The sequence below is a fragment of the Populus alba genome, chromosome 4, assembly GCF_005239225.2.
Source record: "Populus alba chromosome 4, ASM523922v2, whole genome shotgun sequence".
NCBI lineage: Eukaryota > Viridiplantae > Streptophyta > Magnoliopsida > Malpighiales > Salicaceae > Populus > Populus alba.
The window spans coordinates 22,346,889-22,369,582 of NC_133287.1; the positions used below are offsets into that span (position 1 = coordinate 22,346,889).

Consider the following 22,694-nt stretch of genomic DNA (forward strand, 5'->3'; position numbering starts at 1 on the left):
TTTGAGTTTTTTTTTTTTATTGTAATGTAGCATTTGAAAATATAATTGAAATTATATTTTTTAAAATTTTAATTGTTTTTATTTTTTTAAATCAGTTTAATATGTTAATATTAAAAATAATTTTTTACTAATAACAATATATATTATTTTAATATATTTTTAAATAAAAAATATTTTAAACTATAACTTCATCAACATTTTTCCTTGACAGACTCTATTTGGTATTGTGGTGGCTATTGTGATTATAATTAAAAAAAATATTTTATAAAAAATATTTTTAATTAAAATTAATTTAAAAAATATGTATTTGATTAAAATTAAAATTAAAATTAAAATTAAATAAAAAATAATTTAGGTGCCAGAATGGCTACATATAAGGTTAAAGTAAGCCACAGTTTTTATATTTTTGGTTATGCTACAATCAGCTTTTATTATGATGGGCCCCATCAATAATCGTGGCTGTACCTGTGATTGAATAAAAAAGTTGGAAAATTGAGCTTTGCCTGCTGCTAAAGGCAGGTTTGGCAACGTGGTATTGTGTTTTTAAAAAAATTAATTTTTTTTTAATTTTTATTAAAATATAATATAATTTGTATTTTTTAGATCATTTTGATATACTAATATTAAAAATAATTTTTTTAAAAATAAAAAAATATTATTAACATGTATTTTAATATGAAAAATTATTTAAAAAACAACTATGATTATATTTTCAAACACACTTTAAATAACGTGAAAGTATTGGAGCCTATGACCAAGGCCAACAATCATTTGGAATTAATTATTTTCACTCTCCTGTATCATCATCATGTATAAATTAATTATTATTACCATTATACAAATATAAAAACGGTCTAATTGCATTTTTTTAGTAAATTTGTAATTTTTTGGGTTCTATAGAAAAATAAATTTCTTATATATATATATATATATATATATAACTTTTCAATTAGCTTATTTATCATTTTTTTTGTCTTTATTTTTTTTTATGTAAGTTTAAACGCCGTGAACACCTAAAAAATTAATAAAAAGTTTTTAATTATATATATTCATTGCTGTATAATGTGATAAAATATATTTTTAAAGTATATAAAAAAAATAAAAAAATTTATAAAATATACCTGTTTATCCATATAAAATACAAGTTAATAGTTATAGTGCCATCAATAAAACTACTACGTAGATACATTAGAAGTGAAATGTTAGAAATTCATAAGATTAGGTAATAATTTAATGAAACCTCAAAATCAAATAAAAACGTGGGACCAGAACACAACAACTATTATTATTACAAGGAAAAAAAAGACAGGTAGTAATTTAAAATAATTTGAGTTTAAAAATAGTATTTGAAAACACAATTAAAATTATATTTTTTAAAATTTAAAATTTATTTTTTTATATTTTCAATTATTTTAATATGCTAATATTAAAAATAAATTTTAAAAAATAAAAATAATATTATTTTAATATATTTTCAAATAAAACATACTTTAAATTTCAACCATAACAATCTATTAATATATGGTGTTTGACAACATAGTTGTGATTGCTTTTTAAATAACTTTTTGTATCAAAATACATGCTAATGAATTTTTTTATTTTTTTTAAAATTATTTTTGACATCAGTATATTAAAATGATTTTAAAATACTAAAATCATATTAATTTAAAGTTAATAAAAAATAAAAATAATTTAAATTTTTTAAAATATAATTTTAAAAGACAAAAATGTTAGCTCCTGACAGCGACCAAGTGAAGTGTTAGAAATTCATGAGATTAGGTAATAATATAATCAAACCTCATAATCAAATTGAAATGTGGGACCAGAACACAACAATTATTATTATTATTATTACAAGGAAACAAAAAACAAAAAAAAACAAAAAACAGCACCTGGTTTCTTATCAAACGAAGGCTACATTCAAGCTGAGCACATTATATAAAGATCTCCATCTTCCTCGCAAATCTTTCCCTCTCCAAACCCATTTTAGCCTTGAGGAGACCATCTGTATAATCTTACTTCTCTTTCTTGAGGTTAGTTTTCTCCATCCTCTTCTTCTATCAGTTCCAGATCTTCCGAGTACTGTTTCACAAGCATATATATTGCTAGCTAGCTCATGATTCCTTGTATTTCTCTCTGTGTTCTGTCAAGGCTTCATTTATTCTTGTGAAGTATGCATCTATGCTGTGATTTCAACTGGAATATGTCTCTCATTCAGTTCACTACAAGAATTCACAGACAACACATGTTCATATCAATCATTGATGTATACATGTCTTCGTGTATATTCCGCAATCTGGCTAGTATCAGAACCAGTGTTTCTTAGGCTTTACACGTTATCAAATTCAAACATGTTTAGGTCTGGTCCGGTATGCTCCGGGCTTGGTAGTATGTCAAGCCCCCGTATCCGGCATGTTTATTTTCTTAAATGTGCTTCAAGTTTTTTAAATCCATTAAAAATAGATTTATCACGTATTAGTTATTGATGTGTATGTATGTTTGTATCCGGCGATTGGTGTACTAGTATTGATGCTTAAGGTTTGTGAAAATAATTATGAATTAAACTAATTAATAAATCTTGAGTTGTCTAGCTACGTTTCATCTATTATAATTAATACAATGGAGGTTGCTAGTGTTGGGCATGACTGTCGGTGGTCACTGTGTAGGTGATGATTCGAGGATATATATATATATATATATATATATAGGTTTTTTAATTTTCTAAAAAACAGATGGGATAATTAATTTGGTGCTGTTTATTATGGAAATTCAGCTATGAATTCTACATGGACGAGATCAAAGGATAAAGAAGCTTGTTACCTGTTAAAAATTTTAAAGATAAAAAATAATACCATTAAAAATTCTTAATTTCTACTTATTACAATGTTATTACAGCACTTTATATAGAAAAAAACTAAAAAATCCTATTTGAAAAAAATAAACCAGGAAAAATATTATCTTCAAATAGAAAAAATAAAACTAGAAATTAAAGCATAACAAAATAATATTAACCAATAATAATAAAAAAAAAATTTCTAAAGAAACTCCTGCATCTTATTTTGATTATCTAAATTGATATGGACTGAGTTTCTAGTTATTGCAGGAAAGATGACGGAAAGTAAGATATCAAGGAATGGTTTCGATGAAGAACAAGGAGAACCTTTAAATTCTCCGGCGGATAAGGTATGCTGTAGCCAATTGAGACACTGTCTCTGCGTGGTTGGAAGGCTTGTATATATTGCGTCTGTTAGATTTTAACAAGGTTTTTAGTTGAATTTCTTACAACCTAAACAGATTATTATGTATTTTACTTCTGTTTTCTTTCAAGCACTCAATTAAGATTCCATGTATGTATATTATGCAATGAACATGCAGGTCAGTTCAAATGATCACCATAGCTTCTCATCCTTCTTGGTCTCTCCCCTTTTTTCTTTCGTTTCTAAGTATAGTTCTTCGATGCTTAAACCTTTCAATGCTAATCTTGTATATGATTTCTTTTTGAATGTCTGTATTAAGGTTGATCCTGGGAAACCTGCACCACTGACCTGGCAGCGGAGATTAGACACCAGTGAAACTGTCCTTTCACAGTTCACTTTAACTTGGCAAGAGATACTTCGTATGGTAAGTGAGTGTTGTTCCTTCTGCCCTACATCGTTACTTACTATTATGTCCATGCCAAGGCACTGTGATGGAATTGAGGCCCAGGTCTGGAGTGAATCTTTGTACAAATATTTGAAATACTGTGCGTGAAACATTAGCAAGTGAAGCAGTGGTGAAAAGTTGTAGATATGGTAACTCAAGAAAAATTAAGTTGAAGGTAGTTTAGAGTCGTAGGCACACCTGAACGGTTCTCTTTTGTTCTTGTGGTAGTAAGGCATAATCCACTTCGTGTAAAGGAGAAGCACGAGGTTGCAGAAGATTGAGGAAGAGAAAAGAGAAAAGGGATGCAGTGATGGACATCTCTCTTTATGGATTTGTTTTTTTTTTTTTTTTTTCTGGAATTTTTGGTAGAAGATTTGAACTCGACATCTCTTTACAAAGGAACATAGAACATAAGGAAAAATAGACGGAAAACTATGCAAAACTCGAGGCAAAAGAGGCTGAAAAAACAGAAGAGAATAAGGCAGAAGATACTGCATGATTTTTCAGATCGTCTTCCCTTCAAAACCAAAACTGATTCCGACATTTTTCCTTAATTGCCCGTCATAAAAAGAAGAAGAAGAAAAAAACGACACGTACACCAAAGGCTGAAGGGAAAATCTACACTTCTGAGACTTCATCATAACATCCCTTGTTATTACTCTATCATCAATATTTTTTAGGTGGGAAATCCTTGTCCTTGGTATCTATATCCATGAAGAGATGGTTTCTTTGTTTTGGCAGGCCCCTATAGGTATTCGGCTATGGCGTCATGTCAGAGAAAATGCCAAAAAAAAGGTAGTAACTTTTATCACAATCGCCTCATTGTACCTCGATATGTTATCTTTGGTGAGGAACCACAAAGAACAGACTAATCTTGGCTATTACCTTTTGCAGAATGGTATTTTTATGGATCCATTTGCAAAGCGCTATGTTACATCTTCTCATGGCATTCCAGTAGGTGGTGTTGGGTAGGTGCCAGTTCCTAAAAAACAAGAAAGAATTCACATTTATGTTTGTTCATTGTATAGCTAGGAACACAAGTATAAAACCAGGCTTGGCCTGGGAAGTCAACTTGGTGATCGGTGGACCTATAACATATCTCGGGCTGAGTTTTACTTCAAACTGAGTTCCTTTTTTATCAAAACAATGTGATGTCTTTTTATGTGGAAGTCTTGGGTAATAAGCAACATATCATCGGATGTTCATAGGTAAATTTGCACTCATGGTAAACTGTACCGAGCCTGTGGCTGTCAGGAGTTTATCAGAAGATGCAACCTGAAATCAAGGCATCATCTGTGTTCATTGTTGTTGTAAAAGCTCATTGATCATTTAATGAATTCTCTTCTAATGCCTGTTTTCTTTTAATAAAATCAACAATGTACAGCTCAGGAAGCATTGGAAGGAGTTGCAAAGGTGAATTTCAGCGTTGGCAACTGTTTCCCAAAGTAGAAGAAAAACCTGTTTTAGCAAATCAATTTTCTGTAAGTTTAACACGAATCCCTGGAAAAAAGAATTGCCAATGCATCTATTTTACACTTCATCTCTTTGGGAAGTTAAATGGAAATCATCCGATTCAGATGGCAGACACAAAATGGACGAGGCGAAGCCATGGTTGCCAGACCTGGCCTAGAAATTGACACAGAAAAGGGTCTTAGGTCACCAAGTCAACAGGTTAATCTGCGGGTCGTTGAGTCACTTTACATAAAATAGTGTTGTTTTGTTCTCTTAAAAAGACTTCCTTGGAGTTTTACTGGCCAGGTTTGGCTAGATCACTAAAAACTTGCTAAGATGACCTGGGTTTCACTAGATCAATGCTTTTTTTGGTTTACTTAAAATTCAGCCGGTCTAGATCACGGGTTTCTCGGATCAACAAGCCGGGCTGGGCCGGGTCTAATAGCTGCGGGGGGGAACATGTTTGTTTTGCCTTTCTATTTTGGGATCAATGACACTGGTAGTAGTTTGTCCAAGTAAGACAAGATGGAGAGGTTGGTTTTCCTGTGTTTGATAATGTCTAGCTGTCTCAGAACACAGCAGTCATGTTTGTGTTTCTCTATGCCAGACTAAAGACTTATACGCTACTATTTCTGTGATATCAGACTAAAACGCATAAATCTCTACTTCTTGCCTGCATGTGACTTGGTTTCTTAATTTGAATGCTATTGCGTGCAGATTTTTGTTTCCCGCTCAAATGGTAAAAAATACTGTAGCGTACTGTGCTCAAGGAGTCCAGACAAGCTTGAGTAAGTGATTGCATTATTGCCTGATTAGCTTACAATGGATGCATGAATGTTGTTTCTAATTCAACTTGAAAATCAGTTAAGATTGAGTTTGAACTTTGATAGAAATATAGACAAAGAAATGGAAAAACAGTCACCGATGTTGTCCATGTACTCAGAGAACCTGCAGGTTCAGGGATTGAATCTTGGGAATGGAATCTGAAGGGAGATAAATCCACATATCATGCTTTATACCCCAGGGCTTGGACTGTATACGAGGGTAACCTACATTTGCAAGTAGTATGTATACATCTAGATTATTATGCACTCTGTTTTGGATATATTATCATATATCTGGCTGCCTTCCTCCTCGAGCGCAGGCGAACCTGATCCGGAACTCAGGGTTGTTTGTCGTCAAATTTCACCTGTTATTCCTCATAATTACAAGGAGAGCAGCTTTCCTGTCTCAGTTTTTACCTTCACGGTAGGAACGGGAAACTTGATTCTTGGACATTAAGTGCAGTCTGCCCTCTTACTAAGAGTGGAATGTTTATTTCAGCTCTATAATTCTGGAGAGACTGCAGCTGATGTCACCTTGCTTTTCACATGGGCAGTAAGTACTTTGATTTTTTTAACCTCTGCATTGATGCTTCTGTGTTGTTTCTCCTGGTTTCTTTGTTTATTTCATCTGCAAATGAGTGGTAAAGATGTTTCTCAAGATCCTTTAAAACAGTCTGACAATTGAGAAGCAACTGAAACTCATGACTTACACCTCTGTGTCGATTTGTGCCTATTCAGAATTCTGTTGGAGGGGTTTCTGAATTTTCTGGCCAGCACCTCAATTCAACAAAAATGTAAGTCGTTGTGTCATGTGTGTGTGTGTGAATGTCATTGTATTGCTCTAATTTCCTGTACTACTTGCTAATACAAGACTTTTCTTTTTTGCTTCTATGTGTATAAAGCATGTGGATGTGCATGTAATGGTTGTAATCAATGCTAATCGGCAAGATTATTGATTTTCTAGGATGGATGATGGTGTGCATTGTGTACTTCTATATCACAAGTAAGTTCCTTTCCTTGGAAAGGCATATTGTTTCTGGATTTGGAGGGATTGATTTGTATGTTTATGGCACGTGTCAGAATTTTCTTGTATTGTTTACAATACAGGACAGCAAACGAGCTTCCCCCAGTGACTTTTGCAATCGCTGCACAAGAGACTCCCGGTGTCCGTGTCTCAAAATGCCCTTCCTTTTTGATATCTGGAAATTCGCAAGGTGTTACAGCAAAAGAGATGTGGAATGAAGTAAAAGAGGTTGGCATTCTCGTACCTTTTGTTTTGTGAAAATGTTCTCAAATGCTTCAGTCTGCATCTTCTGCTAACAAAACCTACCTAAACTTCCACTGATTTGTGTTCTAATAGCATGGATCCTTCGACAACCTCAACTCATCTGGAAAGCCAGTGCCTTCAGAACCAGGATCATCTATTGGGGCAGCCATTGCAGCTACTTCAACAGTTCCACCAGATTCTGTGTGTACAGTTACTTTTTCATTGGCATGGGACTGTCCTGAAGTAAACTTTGCGAGTGGAAGGACTTATCACAGGTAGGTTGCCGAATACTTTATCTGAAGTGGACTACAAATTGAAAGATTATCGGTTTGCTAAAATGCGTCCATCAACAGGCGTTACACAAAATTCTATGGCACTCATGGAGATGCCGCTGCAAATATTGCTCATGATGCTATTCTCGGTAAAGTCTTTTTCTGTCCTCTTTGATGACACTGGTTGCCTTAAAAAGTGCAATCATGGAACATAAATATTTTAAAGCCAGACTGTGAATAGGAAGTATGGAGATTGATTTTACATTTGGAAACCACAATCCTGCGCTGGAAAGCTAATAAATTCATTTGAATTCCTTGTTTCCTTAAAATATAGGACATGGCCATTGGGACTCCCAGATAGAAGCCTGGCAGAGACCGATTCTTGAAGACAAGAGGCTTCCTGAATGGTGAGCTTCGGTCTGTAGTTTTCTCATTTCATGTAAACCCAGATTCTGAAGTTACTTGGAAGATTCCTTGCAGGTATCCTGTCACTCTCTTTAATGAGCTCTATTATCTTAATTCAGGGGGAACAATTTGGACAGGTATGTGGATGATGAATCCTCTTCTCTCATATCCCAACTCATGTTTATGAACGTCTTAAACACAGTTTAATAACATTTTGTTTAATTTCAGATGGATCTCCCCCGTTGCATAGTTTGGCAACTGTTGGAGGAAAAAAGTTTTCTCTCGATAGGACAGGTTCTGATTTAGGCCACCAAGGCGATACTTCTGTTGACATTCTTGGAAGGATGACTTCTGTGCTTGAGCAAATCCACACTCCTTTAGCAACCAATTCTGCTTTAGGAGCGAATTTGCTTCAAGAAGGAGAAGAAAACGTCGGCCAATTCCTTTATCTAGAAGGGATCGAGTATCCCATGTGGAACACCTATGATGTTCACTTCTACGCATCTTTCGCATTAATTATGCTGTTTCCCAAACTTGAGCTCAGCATTCAAAGGGACTTTGCAGCCGCAGTTATGATGCATGATCCCAGTAAGATGCACCTTCTACGAGATGGACAGTGCGTCACCAGGAAGGTTCTTGGAGCCGTCCCTCATGACATTGGGATCGATGACCCGTGGTTTGAAGTAAATGCCTATAACCTTCACAATACTGATCGCTGGAAAGACCTGAATCCAAAATTTGTTCTCCAGGTTTACAGAGATGTAGTTGCCACAGGAGACAAGAAGTTCGCACAAGCTGTTTGGCCATCAGTTTATGTTGCAATGGCTTATATGGATCAGTTTGACAAGGATGGTGACGGGATGATTGAGAATGATGGTTTTCCCGATCAGACATATGATACATGGTCTGTGTCTGGAGTTAGTGCATATTGTGGTGGGCTATGGGTGGCGGCCTTACAGGCTGCATCAGCCCTGGCATGGGAAGTAGGAGACAAGGATTCTGCAGAATATTTTTGGTTTAGGTTTCAGAAGGCAAAGGTTGTGTATGACAAGTTATGGAATGGTTCTTACTTCAATTATGACAACAGCGATGGTAGAAATAGCTCATCCATTCAAGCTGATCAGTTGGCCGGACAATGGTATGCTGCAATAATGCCCTGTTTAATCATTTTGAACATCAAATTCCTTTAGATCATTAATATAGATTTGATTGGTTAAAGTTTTCGAAGTTTATGATAAGCTTATAGCAAAGATAGAACTAGGGTTTTTACAAGTTTTAAGGTAGCTTTAGCCTTAAACTATAGAGAAAACTTTGATATATTTTGAAATTCAATACTCTACATAAATTGATTGAAAACAAAGCACTCCAACTGATTATATGGTAGCTAAACCGATCTAGTCTATAAAGGAAAAACTATGAAAATATGAAAAAAAATCCAAAAATAAAAATGAAAAAAAAAGCATCATTTGGGCCTAATTTAGGGATAAAATGACCTCATCTAAGCTGACCCTTTTGAGAACAAGGCTCGAAGAATGTTACATAAAATTTATTTCAACTTAATCTAACGATGGAATTAAAAGTTATAATTATTTTTATTAGAAAGTTGTTTAGCGCATTAAGATTTATTCTTAGTTTTCATTATGTTTATTTGATCCATGAACTTATCCACTAGATGTTCTTCCTCAGCCCCCTGTGCTTGCTTCTGAAAGCAGTAGAAATAGCTCTCTGTGTTCTTTCAAAAGCACAGGAGGTAGATAAGAAATTACTTCATATTTCTGTAGATTACTTGCATGACAATGAACCATCCAGGCTTCAGAACTGTAGGTTTCTAATTATGGGGAAACACATTATTTTTGTTACGGCAAAGGTTTAGCTACTAATCGATTGTGGTGGCCGTAGGTATGCACGAGCATGCGGACTTTTGCCGATTGTTGACGAGGACAAAGCACGAAGTGCATTAGAGAAGATTTATAATTACAACTTCCTGAAGGTGCATGATGGGAAACGAGGGGCTGTAAATGGGATGCTGCCTGATGGAACAGTGGACATGTCAGACATGCAGTCGAGAGAAATATGGTCTGGGGTCACCTACGCAGTTGCCGCAACAATGATGCAGGAAGGTTTGATGGATATGGCTTTTCATACAGCAAGCGGAGTCTATGAGGCTGCGTGGGCTGAACAAGGACTTGGGTACGTAGGAAATCTTCACCTCTTCCTTCTTCTTCTGTCTTCATGTTTTTCAATCTCATAGCAGCCCGGCAAGTAAGCATCGACTCGGTCAAAGGCTTCGATCACGGGTTAAACAGGTTAACTTGTGAGTTCGTAAGTCAACCAAAGCTAAGATCTTTAAAAAAACAAAACGACATAAAAAAGAGCCCGGTCCAGGCTCCTGGATCAGCCAGTACCTAGCTTGACCTGCCGAGCCGGACCGGGTTTTATAACTGTGAAAGTACGTAAGAAGCCATGAACCATGGAATGCTGAGTAACAGGTTGGTACTGTGTTGATTACAGGTATTCTTTTCAAACTCCGGAAGGCTGGAACACCAATGGCCAGTATAGATCTCTAGGCTACATGAGGCCTTTGGCCATCTGGGCAATGCAGTGGACTTTATCGAGGCCAAAACTTCACAAGCAGGAAATGAACTTCCAAGTCAAGCAGGAGGATTCTCTCCTAGGGCAGCACCGGCACCATGCTGGATTTGCAAAAGTTGCTCGCTTTCTCAAGTTGCCAGAAGAGGAATCATCTGTGAGTTACCCGCAGTCCTTGTTCGACTATGCTTGCAAGAAGTTTGGTTAGACTTAGATTTTTCTTCTTCCTTTTAAGTATTGATATGTTTACATGCTATCATATTATGCTGCAATTTTTTTTTTTTTTTTTTACTGGGAAACAGGTTAATCAGAAATAAGAAATTATTAAGTAGCTTTAGTTTATTATACCATTAATAAATTAAGCCTGACATGATAGCATCCTGGATGTTATTATGAAAATGTTCTATTTAATACAATTATGATTTGGATAGAAGATAATATAATTGTGCTTGAATTGCTAATGTTGTAGTTGATGGTGGAAGGGTAGAGTGTTGGAAAATTTTGTATGTAATGTGTGAAGGCTAACGCTATATTTTGTAGTGCAGCAAACCCCAACGTTGGTGGATGACTGGATGCGCTATGAAACACGTTTTTATATACAAAATCGAATTTTATTTTAACTTAAACTATATTTGTTCTCATCGTCTAGTCACATTTAAAAAAAAAATTATTTCAAATTATTATTTTTAATATTTTTATATCGTTTTGATATGTTAATATTAAAGATAAATTTTTAAAAATAAAAAAAAATATTTTAATATATTTTTAACCAAAAATTTTCTTGAAAAATAATATAAATGTTATTTTTCTTAGATTAGGCTTTGAAGATTCTGATTTGCTATTTTTCTTGATTATTCCAGATTTTATTATTTTTAGCTATCTATTTGTTTTGTTATGTTTCAGGATTCTAATTCTGCATACATTGTTAAGGTCGGTGTTTTACTTGTATAAAGATTTATAAACCTTATAGAGAGACAAACTTTATCATATTAATATTTCAGAAATAAAATAAGATTTCAGAGTTGTTTGTGTTTTAACCCCATTTCAGCTCTTGCTGCTGTCCTTGATTGTGCTTCCCCTGCATCACAAGAATTAGAGCCTGGAAGAAGCTTTTAAAAAAAAAAAAAAATTGATGCCATTCTCCAGGTTTTATCTTGGAAGTGAGTGCTGACAGGTTTCTGCACCCAATTGCTGTTAAGAAATCTCAGAGCCAAGCAAAACGAATCGCCTCTGCTTCCTAAAACAACAATGACTTCATTTTCTTCCCTTCCAATCCGAACATCAAGATATTGACAGATTTTCTTTGGCAGACCCACTCGCACTTTTGGCCTTGGTTTCTTGTATTTCTTTCTTGGATCTCCCTTCCTTGCCAGTTCAAATTTATTGACCATGTCCCTCCAACCCAGTTCAAAGTCCTCGGTTGACTCCAAATCACAGAGTCGACAGAGCTCTGCTTTCCGCTCACTATCAGCTTTAAACCAGGATGGAAACTCTGCTACAATCATCCATGCACAAAGTGCACGTTTCATTGCAGGCATCTCCTTGGCCATTTCTCCTTTCAGACACATATTCTATTGTTTGTGGGGCCTTTCCATTCATGAATCCTAAAGACTTTGACATAACGATAACAAAAACAAGAAAATTCAATTTGGGACCAATAAAAGCTCTTTGAGAAAGAGCATGGGTGTCTCTGACTCTGTGTGTGTGGCTAAGGATCATTGACAGCAGTGAAGCCACAATTACATCATTCAGGGAAGGTATAACTGCAGGGGGGGCAGACTAGCTGGCAAAAAACACATATCAAGAAGCTCAACTGGATTTATTGGAAAATCTAACAAGCATGTGGCAGTCACCTGCCATCAAAAAAGAGACAAAAGGGTGAAAAATTTGAACCTTTCTTATTGAGAGGCAAAATTATGGGTATAACTGCAGGGACCAGACTAGTTGGCAAATAACACATATTAGGAAGCTCAACTGAGAAGTGCAGGGCATAATGTCTAGCTAGTTTGGATTGAACTTATTGCAGTTTTGGATGAAACTAGCTTGGAGAGATTGAAGGCAGGTTGGAAGACTCGGTTGCGCTTTCAACCTTGGTTTCTTGTATTTCATTCTGGGCTGTCCCTTCCTTATCAGGGCATAATAATGAATAATCAGGTCAGGGGGTGTTTTACATCTTGTGAACAAAACTAACAGCAGCCTGCATGCATGATCTTTGTGATGATGCTTTTGACCAGGCAGAGGCAGGCAGTGTCATCTGTGGTCTCATATCAGATCAGTTTTGTCTAATAAGCTGAAATTTTAAGTGAAGTAGGGAACCAGAAAACATCCTTTCTGCCTTCTGATTGATTAGGGACAAGAATTTTACTGGTTCACGACACAGCATAAAACCCGGACATGAAATTTACATCTAGTAACTGGATTTTGTTCATGAGGATATGCGATGGGACCACAGCACATAAAATAAGAATGTAGAGTAACAACCTGAAATCGCATATTGTCATCTTAAATCATTCTTGAAAGTGCCAGGCTGAATGAAGAAATATGACATTATATTGCCCATAATATACTATGGATCATCTGAATTCTTTCACCATCTTGCAGTGATATATGTATTGTTCAATGCATGTGTCCAGTCATACACTAAATCACTTTATGCATTATATTCATGTTGCAGCCAGCGGACAAAATTTCGTCTTCCAGTTAATAATTACGCTTACACAAAGTTGCTCTTCTCAGGACTTCCCTCAGCAGCTTCCTTCCTTAATGCTTGAAGCCTTTCCTTAAGTTTCTTGCTTTGTTCAAAATTCGCCTTACGCTTCACAGCTTTCTGAGAAAAAAGCTTAAGGATTTACTGCCAGATCAAAATGGTATTTTAGCCAGGAAAAAAAAGGACAAACATAATGCTAACTCACTTCCTCCCGAAAACAGCGATCAAGTTTTACTTTGAGTTCTGTGCATTCACCAAAGAACTTAGCAATAGGATGGTCCAAATGACACTTTTGAAACTGCTCAATAATCTGCAAAATATTTTTGTCTCCTGGTTCAGCAAAAAGTTAAGATCACAAGTTCATTCCAGAAAATAGCACACCATAGACATGATGTCATGCTGATGTCTCTTCCCAAACATCTGCATTGAAAATTTCAGAAATGGTCACCTTATTCTTAACATATTATGGCTACAATCTTATACCCACCCTCTTTTTCTTTACTAGCCATAGATACCAACTAGTTTTAAGTTTTGTTGTACAAGTCCTCGTTAGCATTCTCCTCTATCCTTATGGTGGCCTTCCATCTACCACAAGCAAGTTGCAACTAGAAGCATCAAAAGATGATGCATGTTACTATGGTGGAGAGAAACAATCATTTCCTAACTGATCTCCACTCCACCACACATCAACAAACACATGGGAAAAAAAAATTCCATCCAAGGATATGAGCAAGAGACGCCCTCCCTACTTCAATGGAAAGAGGGAAATAGCTGTTAACAGCCATTCATCTACAACTAGAGAAATAAGGAATTCCAATTCACTAAAACTAGTTCAGGGGATATATCATAACATATGAAGGAAGCAAACTCACTTCAACACACATCGGGTGCCTATGTAATGTCAAAGGAGGATGCATTTTCCTGCAAATAATTCAAGCACTTTCACCTGCAAAACACATAAAAGCCATTTTTTTAGTCTCACGCAGACATAGAAATTGAAGGGAAAACAAAGTTAAATAGGGACATGAATGTTGGTGAACAGATTGAAACATCACCTGAAATTCATTAAATCCTTGCTACATGCACTTTTACCATGGAATTAATTTTATTTATTTTTTCTCATTCTTTATAAGCCAATGAAAACTCATTAAACACCTTGGGAGCAGATGGCAAGCAACCAAGGAGAAAGAAAACTCAAAGCAGACAAGGTTATTAAAAAAAAAAAAAACAGAGGAATCCAAGAACAAAAGAACTTCAACTAACAACTGGAGACATAACAGACCACCACCGCAATGCACAAACTGCAGAGACCAAACGAAACCAACTAAGAAACCAAAATAATGACAAGGATTACTGACTTTAATTAGAGGTGCCATTCCAGTTCCTTGGCTAGGGTTCAGTTCAGATATTCTCAGGTGTGAAGCAAAAAGGATTAAAGGAAAATTATATGGTAACTACAAATTTTTACAGCATAGGAGAGAGTCAGAGAGATAAAACGACGAGAGAAAAGATATATTGTTTTAATTCCCTTTCGCCTGATTTTATCTCCTTATGTCTTTCTCTCCTAAGCTGTAACCATTTACAGCTTGAGCATTTTAAAATTTCTTGAGGATTAAAGCACCAGTCTTTAAGAGGGATGGAAAAGAAAACAGCACAGCATTCATCCCAAGTGATAAACAGTTAAAAATCCCACTTACACTCCATCCTCTCCTTTGTCGGATGAAGCTTCAAACCCTAATCCCACAAGACATGCTTTAACATGATTAATAAACTAGCATCTGTTTACCCTTAAAAAAGAAATATCTTTTCGGAAGTTTTAATGAAATCTCGTGTTTGGAATCATTTTTAAACATTATAATTGAATTTAATTACATTAGAAAATTGATTACAAATGGTCTGTAAATGATTCAATTCAAGAAAAATCCCATCAAAAGAAATCTTCAAAACATGGGACTCCATATCCAGCAAGACCAAACCCATCACCAGAAAAAAAATATATATATACAAAGAAAGAGAAAATCCGTCAAGAAATGAAAGAAAACCCAGATCAAGATGAGCCCATGATAGATTAACAGTCTCTAAACTTGATGGTTTGGTAAGAAACGCACCGTTTTCAGGTGATCTGCGGCTGCAAGGGTGATAGCTTCTTCCTCCTCTTTCTCTGGTTGGGAAACTGGGCCAGAACAGCGGCAAAATGAAACTCCAGGGACAGAAGAGCCAGTCGTTATAGCTTAGAGAGTTAATTATAACTTAGAGCGTGTTTGGTAGTGTTGTAGCGGTTGCTTTTCAAATAGCTTTTCGTGTCGAAAAGCATGCCAATGATATTTTTTTATTTTTTATAGCACATCAAAAGATCCAAAAAAATACAAACCGAACTCAATTTTAGCAAAAAAAAAAAAAAAAAATTTCAAAATTTGACGAAACGCAGTTACAAACGCAATGCCAAACACTCTCAAGTCCCTATAGTTTAAAAAATCTAATTGCATTTATAGCTAGTTATAAAATAAAAAATTAATAGCTTAATTATTTATAGCCATTTTTTTATTTTATTAGAATAAAATAAAAATAAAAATCATAAATTAAAAAAAGAGTACTAATTTTGAATTTTCTTGGCCTTTTAAAATAAAATAAAATAGATAGATAGTATATATTAATAAAATTTTAAATCAATTATCCAGCTTAAATAAATTAAAAATTAACATTAAAAATTAATTATTTTTGTATTTTGTCTTTTATATTTTATATATTTTTTTATTTTCTAAAAGTATATCCAATAGAAGACATGGAAAGTTAAAATTAACGGAATATTAACCTTTGGATGGAAGGATAAAACAATACCTTAACATTCCAATTTTAAGTATCTAATTATTAATTTGTAAAAATCATACCACAAATCATCATTTAGTTACTATCTCAAAATGGATATATATATATATATAAAAATAAAAAAAACTCATTTTAATCTCATTTCAAAATAGTAAAAATAGAGAACATAACCTTTGTATTTTAAAACAGAAAAAATTAGTCTAAAATGATTTTAAAAATAAATTTATTTCATATTTTTATTTTCATCATTCCATCTAAACACCACTATCAAACACTGGTGTATGTGACAACAAAAGTGTTTGGAAAAGCTTTCGTTTCTGATTTTATATATTTTTTTAAAGGGTTTTTTTTTAAAAAAAAATTATTAAATTAATATTTTTTATAGTTTTGGTATACTAATATTAAAAATTAAAAAAAATTATTTTAAAAATTATCTACATCACAAATCTCAAACACCACTACCAACGAAGTTTTTAACTCCTAATACAACCTAGAACCATGCATAATTGCACAGCCTTATTGTTGAAACAAGAGATTAATGATAATCAATTGCTCACTTGGATTTAGGAGTTATTTTATCTGGTTGGAACAATTTCCCTTGTGAAAAGAACATGAATCTGCTTTAAACAAGAACACGATCATACATCAATATCTATTTTTTTTCTATATATATTTGAACATTACAGAACCCTCAATAAACTTCTGCCCCACAATGAAGCAAGAGCATGCATTTACAGATTCAGCAAACTTGCTTTCTTTAAATAAGAGGTGTGCTTCCCTCGGCTATCCCCAAGAATTCAGTCACTGCTGAGTATACGAGGTAGGGCTAAAGTTTTCTGTGAATGGAGGTAAAATCTCGTATACCTTGTGATGGAACTGGTTGATCTCTGATGCGAGATAAAAGAATGGAAACCTGCTCGGTTGCAATATCCAGTCTCTCCTTCGACTTGGCAGATTCAGTTATGAGACTTGATACCATGTTCTGCAATAACTGAATTCTTTCACCATGATCATTGGAACTGTGAAGAAGCTTTGCACTAGATGTGTTAATCCGACGCCAACGCAAAGGAAGGTACCTTTCTGGGATCTGAAAACAGTTTCCTGTGGAAAGAACTCGAAGGGCATGTCGACAAAGAATTCCAGAGAACTCAAACTGATTGCAGCTGCAACTGATAATTTCTTCCCTAGGAACCCAATATACTTTCCGGCCTCCCTCAAGTTTGGTGTGGTGTCTCACATGAAAACCATCCTCCATCTGGTATGATGCGTAGTGGGCAGCCAAAACAAGTTGTTCTTGGAGCTTCGAGAAGGCATAAGGAGTAAGGACTGTGGCTGCATGGGATTCCATAGGCGCCCCAGTTTTTAAACTTATGTTTTGCAGATTCTGCTGCATTGTTTGCTGTTCAGCCGCTTGATCTTTAAAATCTACAGCTACAGCAACCTGCTTGTGCAGAGATGAGTCAAGAACATAGAAAAGCTTTTCCACAAAAACTACAGTGGGATTTCCGCTACACCAATGGTTATAGTGGCAGAAAGTTTCAATGTATCATAAACAATAACTGGAATCACAAAGTGGAGTTTCTAAACCAACAGGAAATCCAAGGGAAATTCTAAGTACATATAGAAACCATCATTTTTGGCAAGAAAGATCAATATCCAAATAAGTGTACATTCACAAGTCAAACAACTTCAATAGCACATGATCATGAAGATTACAAGTTTCGAATTTCTAAGATGGAAGACCAGCCCAGCCCAGCTGGACTAACTGTATGATTTCATTGATTTATCAAGTGTAAGAAATGATCATGATACTGTGTTAAAATTGGAAACCTAAACAAACTAGGGGAAATAAACTTGAATGTCCCTTTTGATCATTGCTTTCGCAAGCTGCATGTTTCTTTTCAACATCAACAAAAAAAAAAATATCCTTTCTCTCTCAAGGAAACTATTTTTACATGGACAAACATCACCCTCGCATGACATCTCAAGCAAAACAAATTGACAAGATGGCTGATTCCAACAGTTAAAAAAACCTATCATAGAATTGGGCATGTCATCTACTTGGATAAATGATAGATAGATCAAATCACAGCACTGGATTGTTCCACAAAAACTCCTTAGAAAGATAAAGGAGCCCTTTTGTAATTATAATAATAGTTTGCTTTTCAGGACGTCTATAGGTAAAAATCATTGCTCATGTCCTGATATAGCAAAAAATATAAATTAAATCTGATGTGTGAAGATATTAGATCCCACATGTGTATTCTGCCTCAAGTACGAGCAGTCCAAGGGCCAAAACATAGCTATTGAATCAGGCATGTAACTTGTAACATACCTGTTCCACAAAGTGTGCAAGCCGAGTTTGAGCACTCAGAAACCTTTGGATGAAAGCGTTAATTGATTTTGAATGACCAGCTGCAGTCATTCCGGCGAAGAAATGGCTTCTCAAGTATGGAAGAGCCCAAAGATTGCGTAAGGCATGCAAGTTGGCAACGTGCCTGTTTGTATGCAGCCCAAAAATATTGACCATGTTCCTCCAACCCTGTTCAAAGTCCTCAATTGACTCCAAATTATAGAGTCGATAGAACTCTGCTTTCCAATCATTATAACGTTCCCCCAAAACAGCATTAAACCAGGATGGAAACTTCGCCACAATCATCCATATGCAAAGTGCATGTTTCGTTGAAGGCATCTCCTTAGCTATTGCGTCTTTCAGGCACATATTCTGGTCAGTTAATATTGTTTGTGGGGCCTTTCCATTCATGAATCCTAAGAATGCCTTTTGACATAAAGATTACAGAAACAAAAAATGTCAATTTGGGACCAATAAAAGCTCTTTGAGAAAGAAAACATGTGCCTTTGATTGTGTGTGTGACCACGAATCATTGACAATAGTGAAGCCATAGTTATATCATTCAGGGAAGATATAATTGCAGAAACCAGACTAGTTGGCAAATGACACATATCAAGAAGCTCAACAGGATTTACTGGAAAATCTGACGAGCATGTGTTAGTGAATGTCTGGCATGCCCCTAACATTCAAAAATGAGTCAAAAGGATAAGAAAATAGAACCTTAATTTATGTGCCCAATCTGTATTTGTGAATGCTACAATAACCTCATTGGCCAGTTATTTCAAATGCCTCATCAACTATCCCTTGCCAAACATCCAACTAGTATTGCTATTTAGAATCTATATTCCTCTGCCTCCCCATTCTTTTTGCACCCGTGAATATGAAAAGGAGAGGGGCAATTAATGGACTGGTCCAAGTAAACTTAAAGGCGCTACATGTGCAATACAAGGTGATATGGGTAATTAATCGACAAGAGAGATTATTTTTACTCTATTACCTTTAATGCCCATGACAGCGACCTCAAATTTTCCTCTCGTGAAATTACACATCCGAAGAAGCAAGGCATACCATAGTTGTTCATTCCAACCCATATGCCGAGAGGCAAGTCAAATGCAGTTAAGCGATGTGTTGTATCAAATACCACTGCATCACCAAAGATCTCATATGATTGGACTGATGACGCATATGACCAGGCAATGTTCTCTAACCTGTTGTCAGAATCGAGTGTGTATTCAAATTTAAAGTTGGGGTCCTTCTCCTTTATATTTCTGCACATTCTTAATAAGTCTACGCTCTCATCCTCTGGGTCCAGTTTTCGAAATGACTGAAGCAAGTTCCTCACATCCTTTTCAGTGAATGGCAAATATCCTGGCTCTACACATTTTTCAAGCTCCATGAGTCTCATCATTTGCTGCACTGAAATTCCAGTTTTGGCAAACATGAGGATTCTGCTCTTGTCCGTATCTGATATGGTCCGATATGCAGGAAGGAACCGAACTTGATTCGGTTCTAGAAGTTCATGATTATGGTGATTATCAAAACCTGTGACACGCCATTCTGGTGCTCCTAACTCTGTGACCTTGCTAATCCTCATGTATGCTTGACACCCACATCGAGACGATTTTCTATTCCTTTGAGGTTTATTTTCGTTTGAGGTTTTGACAGGGGTGTTTCCAGCACGGTGGCAGACAAAATAACGTCTTGTTAGCCCTTTTCCAACCCCGTCCTTGCCTTCTGTGCGGTGACGACGGATTGAGAATCCACATCTTTTTGCAAATTCACTGTAAAATTCATAACCTTCATCATGAGTAGAAAATCTTTGTCCAATATATGGAATTGCATCATTAGGTGTTTCTAGTGATAGTCTGGTTTCATCAGGCGATTCCTCTGCGCTGCTTGTATCATCCAACGATAAAGATCGCTGGTCCGATGGATCATCATAAACAACCAACATTTGGCCAGCCTCTTCAGACATCATATTTTCTCATTAACCTATGAAAGATCAGCTTAAGGCCCTGCATCCAATATGCCAAAAATATAAACAACCAATTCAATTCCGATATGTAAATAAACACTACAGTATAGAAAGCAACAACATACATGCGCCAACACAAGGCTGCAAGCACAAAGGCCAGCTGATGAAAACTAAAATTACAATATTCTCATGTTCTACAACTAAATTCTGGGGCATCCATAAAAATGATGTAAGAACTGGACAAGTAAACCTGCCCCTTTCAAGCATTGAAAAGCAAGAAAATGTTTTATTCCATCCAATGATGAAAATAGAATATGGTGCAACTTGTAAACTTGACAAGGTCATAGCTAGGGAGGAAGATCCACTCATATTCACTCTAAATTCCCAACCTTCCACAGTGCTCAACACTGGATGCCTATTTCCAAGTTCAGAGATTTCAGACATTTTCTCTTTCTCCTTTCCTCAGCATCACAGCCATCTCAAGTACAAGAATTATTTACTCCACATGCAAACAAAATGATTCCCATTTTTCCACGTCACCTAACAAAAAACACTAATTTCAAGATGTTCCAACCTAGAAAATGAATGCATTAAAAGGTTCCGTCTCCATTTTTCTCCTTTTCACTCCCTATGTTACACAACAAGCATTTACACAACATTTAGCCCATGTGAATCAAAAATATCAATTACCCAATTCACCAAATCACTCCATCATTCCATTCCACCTTTCAATCTCCCTTCTACACTACAAGAAAAATGCAATACAGACATGTGCAGCAGAATACAACACAACACAGCAAAATCCAATCATATTAGCAATAAATTCTCAAACTTGAACACACCCATTATCAACAACACTAAAACAAATATGGGTTTCGTGTTTCACTTCAAAAATCACATAAGAAAATTAAAGAGGAGAAGTGGGGTACCAATCAATTGTGGCGTGAAACTACAATTCTGGAAAACGTTTTTGGCAAGTGACCAGCCCTAATTTGCGCAGGGAGGTGATGAGGACACTTTTATATATCGTGCGCACATTTCTTATCCTACGCCTTCTCGGTTTCCAAGCAGATTACCTGTCTGTCCAGGTGAAGGGTTCGGTTACGTGTATGACCAAATACCCTCCTTCGCAGCCCTTCGTCCTTTTTAACTCCAGATTTACACAAATACGTTCATGAGAAAGATGAAAAAAAAAAAAAAGTAATTTTACTCGCAAATCAAATTATTTTTTTAATATAAAAAAAAATAGATTTTACTAATATGTTTTCTAGTAAAAAAATTTAAATCATACAAAATAGATCAAATATAACCCTATCAACTTGAAAAATCTAAAAATAACTCAAAAATTATTGAAAACTTAGTTTGATTAAAAAATTTAAAATAACATGTTTTTTTTTTAAAAAAAACATATTAATAGGTCTAGGTTAATCTGGGATAACCTACCAAATTTATTGTTTAAATCATGAGACCAAGATAACATTATATAAAACAAATTAAAATCTAATATAAAACTCAATTCTTAATTAAACCAATGATGAAGCATGAAAATGAAAAAAAAAAAATTACTAAAAAAAAGGCCACAAAACAAACAATTTCAGTCAACTCAGGTTAATTTGTCAAAGTTGTAATTTAGATCACGTGACCATGATAACTTTATAGAAAACAAATCAAAACAAATTATAAAACTTAATTTTTAATTAATCAAATATTGAAGGATTAAATTAAAAAAAATTAAAAAAAACATGAGTCAATCAGAGTTATCCAACCAAACTTATAACATAGGCTGTAATTTCCTATAAAAAATAAATAAATAAATAAATAACTGGGTTAATGATAAATAATTAAAATTGAAGTTTTAAGGCTAAAACTTTTATATATGGTTGATTATTAAAAAACATGCCAGATATTTGATTGAACGAAAAACACCCGAATTAATTTGTAGTGGCATTGTAATAGTTATTATAGGGACTTTGGAATTGATATAAATAGCTCACTCGGCGTCCTTAGGAAGCCAACTACAGCCAGCCATGTTACTAGGAGAGGGGAAGGGAAATTTTTCATATTTTCTTCAAAAATCCTTTCATAAATAACATGAAAACAATTAAATTAAAGAATGAAAATGAGTGTTTGGATGATCTGGGAATGTTATTAATATAATTTGATGGAAATTAAAGCTTAGGGGAGAGAGAAGAATTGGTGAATTTGAGGGAGAAGGAAACGAGGAGAAGAAATCAAGGTTTTCTTCTCGTTTTTCTTCTTGATTACTTCACATTAAAGGTAATAAATCTTGCTTTTAGATCAATTAAGATATTTTATTGATTTTCGATTTGTAAGGCATGGAATTTGTATGAAGAAAATGAGGGTTTAGGGGATTAGTTGTTT

The 22,694-nt window shown here is 34.9% G+C and overlaps 3 protein-coding genes across 7 annotated transcripts; 1 reads left to right on the forward strand and 2 right to left on the reverse strand.

The window, feature by feature from the left end:
* Positions 1–1,873: 1,873 nt before the first annotated feature.
* On the forward strand, positions 1,874–10,817 carry LOC118031116 (uncharacterized). Of its 5 annotated transcripts, XM_073408615.1 has the most exons (21): positions 1,874–2,033; positions 3,104–3,183; positions 3,517–3,621; positions 4,384–4,437; positions 4,537–4,610; positions 5,027–5,123; positions 5,812–5,882; positions 6,038–6,138; positions 6,239–6,342; positions 6,418–6,471; positions 6,657–6,712; positions 6,883–6,921; positions 7,026–7,170; positions 7,279–7,460; positions 7,539–7,606; positions 7,792–7,864; positions 7,938–7,999; positions 8,091–8,545; positions 8,612–9,000; positions 9,762–10,052; positions 10,374–10,817. In XM_073408615.1, exons 2-21 carry the CDS (start codon positions 3,109–3,111, stop codon positions 10,657–10,659), a joined length of 2,781 nt encoding a protein of 926 aa, XP_073264716.1. In that variant the 5' UTR covers positions 1,874–2,033; positions 3,104–3,108; the 3' UTR covers positions 10,660–10,817. The 5 variants fall into 5 exon arrangements, with proteins under 5 accessions (XP_073264716.1, XP_034891311.1, XP_073264715.1 ...); XM_035035420.2 differs by having other exon boundaries at positions 8,091–9,000; XM_073408614.1 differs by having other exon boundaries at positions 1,875–2,033; positions 3,095–3,183; positions 8,091–9,000.
* Positions 10,818–12,983: 2,166 nt separating this feature from the next.
* On the reverse strand, positions 12,984–15,406 carry LOC118031118 (uncharacterized). The gene is made up of 4 exons (XM_035035424.2): positions 15,267–15,406; positions 14,031–14,104; positions 13,364–13,468; positions 12,984–13,278 (listed from the first exon to the last, which is right to left on the reverse strand). Exons 2-4 carry the CDS (start codon positions 14,073–14,075, stop codon positions 13,165–13,167), a joined length of 264 nt encoding a protein of 87 aa, XP_034891315.1. The 5' UTR covers positions 14,076–14,104; positions 15,267–15,406; the 3' UTR covers positions 12,984–13,164.
* Positions 15,407–16,582: 1,176 nt separating this feature from the next.
* Positions 16,583–21,437, reverse strand: LOC118031115 (protein FAR1-RELATED SEQUENCE 11). The gene is made up of 4 exons (XM_035035418.2): positions 21,242–21,437; positions 19,335–20,352; positions 18,320–18,763; positions 16,583–17,425 (listed from the first exon to the last, which is right to left on the reverse strand). Exons 2-4 carry the CDS (start codon positions 20,313–20,315, stop codon positions 16,811–16,813), a joined length of 2,040 nt encoding a protein of 679 aa, XP_034891309.1. The 5' UTR covers positions 20,316–20,352; positions 21,242–21,437; the 3' UTR covers positions 16,583–16,810.
* Positions 21,438–22,694: the final 1,257 nt, after the last annotated feature.

Excerpts from the sequence above, each read along its gene's own strand:
- LOC118031116 (XM_035035420.2), top strand. The coding sequence starts at position 3,109 with ATGACGGAAAGTAAGATATCAAGGAATGGTTTCGATGAAGAACAAGGA. Across the intron at positions 6,713-6,882 it reads CACCTCAATTCAACAAAAAT|GATGGATGATGGTGTGCATT; the intron begins GTAAGTCGTTGT and ends TTGATTTTCTAG. Across the intron at positions 7,607-7,791 it reads TGCTCATGATGCTATTCTCG|GACATGGCCATTGGGACTCC; the intron begins GTAAAGTCTTTT and ends CTTAAAATATAG.
- LOC118031118 (XM_035035424.2), bottom strand. The coding sequence starts at position 14,075 with ATGCATCCTCCTTTGACATTACATAGGCACCCGATGTGTGTTGAA. Across the intron at positions 13,469-14,030 it reads GGCACCCGATGTGTGTTGAA|ATTATTGAGCAGTTTCAAAA; the intron begins GTGAGTTTGCTT and ends AATATTTTGCAG. Across the intron at positions 13,279-13,363 it reads ATCGCTGTTTTCGGGAGGAA|AAAGCTGTGAAGCGTAAGGC; the intron begins GTGAGTTAGCAT and ends CTTTTTTCTCAG.
- LOC118031115 (XM_035035418.2), bottom strand. The coding sequence starts at position 20,315 with ATGATGTCTGAAGAGGCTGGCCAAATGTTGGTTGTTTATGATGATCCA. Across the intron at positions 18,764-19,334 it reads CGCTGTCATGGGCATTAAAG|GCATTCTTAGGATTCATGAA; the intron begins GTAATAGAGTAA and ends TTATGTCAAAAG. Across the intron at positions 17,426-18,319 it reads TTGCACACTTTGTGGAACAG|GTTGCTGTAGCTGTAGATTT; the intron begins GTATGTTACAAG and ends CTGCACAAGCAG.